This window comes from Cryptomeria japonica, chromosome 10 (assembly GCF_030272615.1).
Source record: "Cryptomeria japonica chromosome 10, Sugi_1.0, whole genome shotgun sequence".
Classification (NCBI taxonomy): Eukaryota; Viridiplantae; Streptophyta; class Pinopsida; order Cupressales; family Cupressaceae; genus Cryptomeria; species Cryptomeria japonica.
The window spans coordinates 578,443,458-578,451,062 of NC_081414.1; the positions used below are offsets into that span (position 1 = coordinate 578,443,458).

Consider the following 7,605-nt stretch of genomic DNA (forward strand, 5'->3'; position numbering starts at 1 on the left):
TAAATCCTCCAGATGGCAGACAATGACATTATCTTTCGTCTGCTGCTAGTGTGCTTCATGGCAGACAATGGCAGTATCTTTCGTCTCACAATGGCAGACAATGACAGTATCCTTTTTTCTCTTGTCTTTTCATCCATATGCTCAAATCAAAATATTTTGGGACATACATAAGTTGACAAACAATTATAGTTTTAGAGATTATTAGCTTTTTAGAGTAATAAAATTTAAATTTGAAGAAAGGGTTGTTAATGTATGAGTAATGGTTTCAAAGGGAGGTAACTTTGTATCTATTGTTGAGTGTAGGCGGAAGAAATACTTAAGGTTTGAAAATTAGAGCTAATAGTAATAAAAGAGGTAATATTTTCATTTATGACTATCTTATATATAAAAACATATAAATTCAATAAAAAGACAATTTATTAAAAATAATACCATAATCAATACAAAAACAAGAAAAAAATTAAATATATTTTTTCTATTCTACAAATAGATAAATGTACATTATAAACTAACATTCAATATTCAACTTTTAAATCTTATTTATTAATCAGATAATTAAATGTTAAAATTGTTTTACATGATTATAAATTTAATTTTATTTACCTCTATCATATCTGTAGTTTTGTTAATACATACATTATTATTATTTGATAAAATATAAGAGTTTTTAATTTTTTTAAATCATGTTCAAAACATAAGAAACAAGCAAGTTAATTAGAACAAATGAAAACAGAACTTTTTATAGTCTACTGTCTACATATATAGTATATAGAACTATCTCTACTCCGCGTTACCTGAGCATACACCATATACCAGATATACATACCCTACAAAATGTGAACATAAAGAACAGAAATTCAACAACGTTAGACAAATAAAAGAAAAAATCACAATTGGCATGAAGGCGACTCGAGACTTGGAAATCTCTTGGAAATGTTGCAGATGTTGAAACGTGAACATCGGTTGATCACAATCTCCTAAACATTGTATTTTGGCCATCCATTGAAAGCTTGAGAAATGAGAGGTTCAAGCGAGGGAAGCATCTCTTCTCATTGATTCTCTGGTGATCTCAAATCCTCCAGATATCTAAGATGGCAGACAATGGCATTCTCTTTCGTCTGCTGTTAGTGTGCTTCATGTTCACCTCTTACGTCACCACAAAAGGCGCAGACTACGCCTCAACTTACATCATCTGTATGGACAAATCCATCAAGCCCAATGAATTCTCCACCCACGAGCACTGGTACAAATCCTTACTCTCTTCTGTAAAATCAGTAACTGCTGATCAGAACACCCAGAGCGCGGATTTCTACCATTACACTTATGATACAGTCATGCAAGGCTTCAGCGCCCTGTTAACACAATCAGAGCTCGACATGCTGGAGGAGATGCCCGGGCATGTATTATCGTTCCCCGATCCAGAGGGAAACATTCACACAACCCATTCAACAGAATTCCTCGGACTGGATCCCAATTCGGGTCTCCTCCCAAGATCCCGATTTGGGCAAGACGTTATAATTGCCATACTCGACACAGGAATCTGGCCAGAAAGCCCGAGCTTTGGCGACCATGGAATGGAACCCGTACCAGCTAGATGGAAAGGAAAGTGTGTAAAAGGAACACACTTTGATCCTTCTCTCTGCAACAAAAAACTCATAGGAGCCCGCTTTTTCAATAAAGCCAACCTGGCCAAATACGGTACTGTCGATTTCTCTAAAGACTACGATTCTCCGAGGGATTTTGCAGGTCATGGAAGCCACACGTCGTCAACTGCAGGTGGAAACTACGTGGAAGGCGTGAACTCATACGGTTATGCTCAGGGCACAGCTCGAGGCGTGGCTCCGGCGGCACGAATTGCGATGTATAAGGTTGTTTGGGCGAGTGCCTCGGAAAGAGCGATCGGTTCAGACGTACTGGCCGGCATGGAGAGCGCCATTAATGACGGCGCTGACGTTTTGTCGCTCTCTCTCGGGTTCGACTCTGTGACTCCTTATTTCAAAGATGTTATAGCGCTGGGAGCTTTTGCGGCGGCGAAGAAGGGAGTTCTCGTGGTTTGCGCTGCGGGCAACGATGGGCCTTCTCGAAAAACTATGTACAACGCAGCGCCATGGATTTTCACAGTGGGAGCCAGCACAATCGACCGGACTTTCAAAGCTTCGTTGAAGCTTGGCGACGGAACAGTTGTGAATGGATCCTCCTTTTACTACTCGGGCTCCGATCCTCAAAAGGGAGCAACGATTTCTTCTACTCCGTTGCGCTATGATGAGGGAGACCCCGCCTGTAATAAGAAGCTCGAGGCCTTGAAAGTGAATGGAAGCGTGCTCTTGTGTTTCAATAACACGAGCCGCAAGATCATTGACGACGCCATTGCTGCAGGAGCCGTGGCTTTGGTTCTGGTGGGCGTCGACACCATCGGCGTAACGGCCTACCCAGATGACACTTTTCCGGTTGCGGTCTTCCCACCTGGAGATAAAGGAGCAGTAGATGCAGTACTAAAGTACGCTTCTTTATCAGATCCTGTAGTTGGAATACAGTTCGGAGTCACAGTACTGGGCTTCGAACCTGCGCCCTCTGTGGTCGAATTTTCATCGAGAGGGCCCAGTTTTCCGAGTCCTAATGTCCTCAAGCCTGACGTCATAGCCCCTGGGGTTAATATCCTAGCAGCTTGGCTTCCTGATACCAGAGGCTTAAATAAGTATTATATTGTATCGGGTACTTCTATGTCATGCCCACATGTGGCCGGGATCAGTGCTCTGGTGAAAGCGGTCCATTCTGACTGGAGTCCCGCGGCAATAAGGTCTGCCCTCATGACCACTTCTTACGGGGTGGACAATCTGAATCACACAATTGGTGATCTGGGCCGCAATGGTCGTCCTGCCACGCCTCTGGATTTGGGAGCAGGGCAAGTGGATGCACAGAGGGCTATTGATCCCGGGCTCGTCTATGATTTGAGCGTGGAGGACTATGTCAATTTCTTGTGCACCCTCAATTACAGTGCACACCAGATTCAGGCCATGACTGGGAACGAAGTCTTATGCTCCAGCGACCTTGACTTGGGTTCTGACGGGCTAAATTACCCATCTTTCACTGCCATTTTTAGAAAGAATTCAGCCTCAAAGTCGTCCACAACGTTCAAGAGAACAATCACGAATGTAGGAGATTCAGTTTCATATTATAAGGTGGTGGTCGAGGCTCCCCAAGGGCTCAAAATAGAGGTGAATCCCTCCAGTCTAACATTTATGGAGAAGTTTCAGAAGTTGAATTTTAGTGTCACAGTGGAGGCGGAGAAGAATACGCGTTTTGAGTATGGGTATCTGAGTTGGATTGATAACAACAGGCATGTGGTGAAGAGCCCTGTGGTAGTCCTGTTTGATTAAAAATAATATTCATGCATGTCTAGGTTTAATTCTTATTGGTCAGGTTTGTCTGTTGGCTGGATTGTTTGAGCCTGCCTTAGTCTTGTCCCACTATTCTACCAAAATAAATAATCATATCTATACATCATTTTATAAGTTTTCAATAAAATCTATAGCACAGAGCTCAAATTGAAAATTAATTTTTTAGGTTTTCTTTTTTGTCTCGTGGATGTTAAAAGATCAATTTATCTATCTATCTATCATGTTTAGCTTATTTAATACATAAGTAAAAAATTATCTCTTGATTTGTTTCATTTTATTATTTATCAAAGTGAAGGAGCTCTTACCCGCCTCAGTAATTGGTTGTTAGTTCTTCAGTCTGAATATAGACTTCATTGTATTCTTTCCAGGTTTGGCATCCCTAACATTTGGAAGACTATCCAACTTTAGAGATTTGGAACTTAGAATGCAGATCAATAGCACCCTAACACCCTATTAAGTACATAACTTTTTTTTAACTTTCTATTTCTTTTTTTATATTATTTAACATCAATATATGTAAAGTTGTTCTCATTAACGTAAGAATGTTTCTCAATTTGATCATTATAGTGTTGGCTATTCTTCCCAATCTTGACATCCCTAACATTTAAGACTATCCAATTTGAGCATTTTGGAACTTACAATTTAGATCAATAACACTCGAACACCCTATTCAGTACACTTTCTTTTTACTTTCCATTTCTTATGCTTCATTATTTGACATCAACACGTCTAAAAATAGGTTGTGTGGTATTCTTTTCGAATTTGGCACCCATTGCATTTGGAAGATTATCGAATTTTAGAGATTTGGGACATATAATTCAGATCACCAAAACTCTTTTCAATACATTAAAACAATTCTACTTTCTATGTCTTTTGCTTTATTGACATCAACATATGTGAAATTATTGTCATTAATGAGAATGTTTCACAATTTGATCATATTAGTGTTGGATAATAAAGAAGTTCAAAAAATAATCTTTGATTGTTGGATTTAAACGTGTTTATTATTTTAGAATCGAAATTCAAAATAATAAAGAATATATCAGTTATTTAGGTTTTATACATTAATGATATTATCTTATTATATTGTTAATTTTTTAACAAATATATGTTGGGGCTATAAATAATTAGTTATGCTATAGAAATAGAACGTTGAAAAGACACTAAAAGGGTGAGCATTCTTCTTGTGAAGGTTGGAAGTTAAGAGAAGGTTGATCAAAGAAATAAAGGATTGAGTCAATGAATTGAAGGAATTCAAGAATAAGTTTCAGATTTATTTCTGGAAATTTGCAATACCATCTATTATAATTTGCATTATTGACCATACCAAGGCAATTGCATCCTGATGCATAAAATTGAAAAGTCATGGAATCAATAGAAAGGTAGTGAGAAATTGGTCTTGATCTTTGTAGTGGCAATGACCTTGATGATTCAAACTTTGAGATTTGAAATGCCTGTGTGCCTTTTTCTTCATTATTGTGCTTGCAAAACTTAAATTCTATACACTTTTAAAGAGAAAATAGACTTAAGACAAAAAAAACTATTGTAATTATATAAACATTTACTCAATTCAATTCCTATTTAATTTTTCAAAATGTCTACATATAATCTATAAAAATATCAAATATATGATCTTAAATATTGTTTTGTCCAATTTTAAATTAAAACATTTTTTACAACCAACAAATAAACATTAACTTTCAAAACCCAATTAGCTTATAATAAATTAATCTCAATCTTAATTATTGAAATTATTTATTTATTACTAATTTGAAGCAAACTGAAATATACCTTAAATTGAGCCTCTTATCATTTAAGTCGCTTGAAAATGTTGAATTTAGATGTTGGTAGTGAGAGATTCGAATTCAGTCAAATTAAGAAATGAGTGTTCCACGTGAAGAGGACAAAAAGTCCACACCACTTAGCAAAATAAAGTGAAAAATCCACGGGAAGAAGAGATGAACCAAAATTTTCAGCTATAAAATGTGAGGTGGGGAAAATTCCATAGCCACAACCTTTTTTCCTTATGTTTTCTATGCAATAATAACTCATCCACTATACCCCACTAGTTTATACATATATGATGTGTAGCTATTTCAATGGTCATTAACATGGACAAATCATCCATTTGGGTTTTTTCTTAAAGTCCATTGACTAGATAAAAAATAATTGGTTTTGGTTGATTGAAAAGTTTGATAAGAAGACAAATTTGTAGTGTAATATGTGGTGATTTATTGATATAGTTGTCGGTGTAATTATTAGTATATCATATATCAGTTAGAAAGATATTTTCATAAGATTATATCTTTTTATTATAAAATATTAGTAAAGATATGTTAAATATATCTATTTAAAAATGTTGAGAGATATCAATTTCAAATTACTATATTTTTTTTAGAAGTAATTTTTATATTATTTTATTTTAGAACTATTTATGAATCATGTTATTTGTATTTATTAAGAGTTCTTTATTTTATTTGCTTGATTTATTTTATAGTTTTAGTTTGTTTCTTAAATATATGTTGAAGTTCTTTAATTTTTTTTTTTAACATATTCACACTATCACACTCTAACACTTGCTGCCATTGTAATTACACTCATTGAATAATTAAATATGTTTTGCATGCATGTTGTTCCTTGAGAGACGAACAATATTAATACAATAGTTATGCCTATAGTTGAGAAGTAATCATTCAATCTAAACTAAAAAAATGTATAACATTACTTATATTAAAATTATTATGACTTGGTCAATCCATATTAACAAAATTTTAGCTTTACTATCGTAACCCTTATTCACCAAAACACAATCTTACCCATCCTCCTCTATCATTGCAAAAGATTGATCATGTAGAAGTAGGGTCAAACCTCTATCGTATTTTAGGAATTTGAAACTTGGTATAGACCTATGTTTACAAATAGCCTCAAGGAGTCCATCAGTATGCATAATTAAGGGTATTCGAGAACTAGCAATGACCCCATTATTAATATCCTAGGCACTAGTCTATGGCGGAAACCTTAACCCTCGAATCAACAATTCTAGTTCACCTACTTCAAATTTATTCCATTGACATTTCACCAAGACAATGGTGATTTGTTTGGCTATTTCCTCTAGCTAAGTTTCATCCAAGGGCACCCCAACAAGCATGGAGGCCACATCAATATTGATGCAGGAGCATCCCCGGTTCTTGGAAATCTTGCATCAACCAAAAATATTTTCTTTCTAGTTTGTTTTCTGTTTTGTAATTTCAACATTTCTTTCTGTATTTTCTTACATTGGCTCATCGGATCTTGCAGAGATGGATTTTTCTTGAGGACATGATCATCTTCCTTATTCCTAAATCCCAGAGCATTTGGATCATTTATAGGCAAGTTATCGATTCCGGATTTTGAGATAGTTTTCTGACACCAAAATCGCTTGGACCTATTTGCATTGGCGAATCTTGCGGACCCTTTCGTAGCTTGTGGAGCCCCCGTTCGTTGATCTCGATGTTCCTTGGCATGTGGTCGACCTTCTCTTTGATCCTCACTTTGTCCTTTGGATTTTCCAGAGGAATCTCTTTGGCGGAGGCTGACCTATTGGTTTTACATGTTTGATCTTATTCTTCGACATTTGATCCCTCTTGGGTGGACTAGATCCCTCTAGACTATATAAATCAATGTAATTAAGCAACATAATTCAGTTAGGAAGTTAGGAAGAATATAGAAGATAGATCTTAAGAATTAGACGTTTGCAGTTCACCAATTATGTAATTGAGCATGCATGTAGTAGGCCAGTGAGCCAAATCTTGTAACTCGGATGTTACTGGTTATCTGTAATTAGTTTTCATGATCTAATTCATTCAGTTTTGCATTGCCTCCATCATATCCTCTTGTTTCCGTTGTGTTTACTCTTACTGCTCGGTCCGGATTGATCTCTTTGAGGTCCCTCCTAGCCAGTGACTGCACCAGATATTGACCCTATATCTATGACTTTCTACTAGAAAACATCACCCACTATCACTTTATATGTAACATGACAATAGCTTTCATCTTGAATATTTTCCTCAAATTCAAGTCTATAATACCTCCAAGAAAATTATTGTCTCCTCTTTTCTCCCAACCACATAAAGGTGTTTATTATTTTGTGAAGTTCTAAAAAATCTATAAATCCATGGGGTTTAAACTAAGATGCAACGCTACAATAATGGAAAGTGGTTATATTCTC

At 36.0% G+C, this 7,605-nt stretch overlaps 1 protein-coding gene across 1 annotated transcript; it reads left to right on the forward strand.

Moving 5' to 3' along the window:
* Nucleotides 1–1,091: 1,091 nt before the first annotated feature.
* Nucleotides 1,092–3,377, forward strand: LOC131071901 (subtilisin-like protease SBT1.7). Its single transcript, XM_058007872.2, has one exon. The coding sequence runs from the start codon at nucleotides 1,092–1,094 to the stop codon at nucleotides 3,375–3,377; it is 2,286 nt and encodes a 761-aa protein (XP_057863855.2).
* The last annotated feature ends 4,228 nt before the right edge of the window (nucleotides 3,378–7,605 follow it).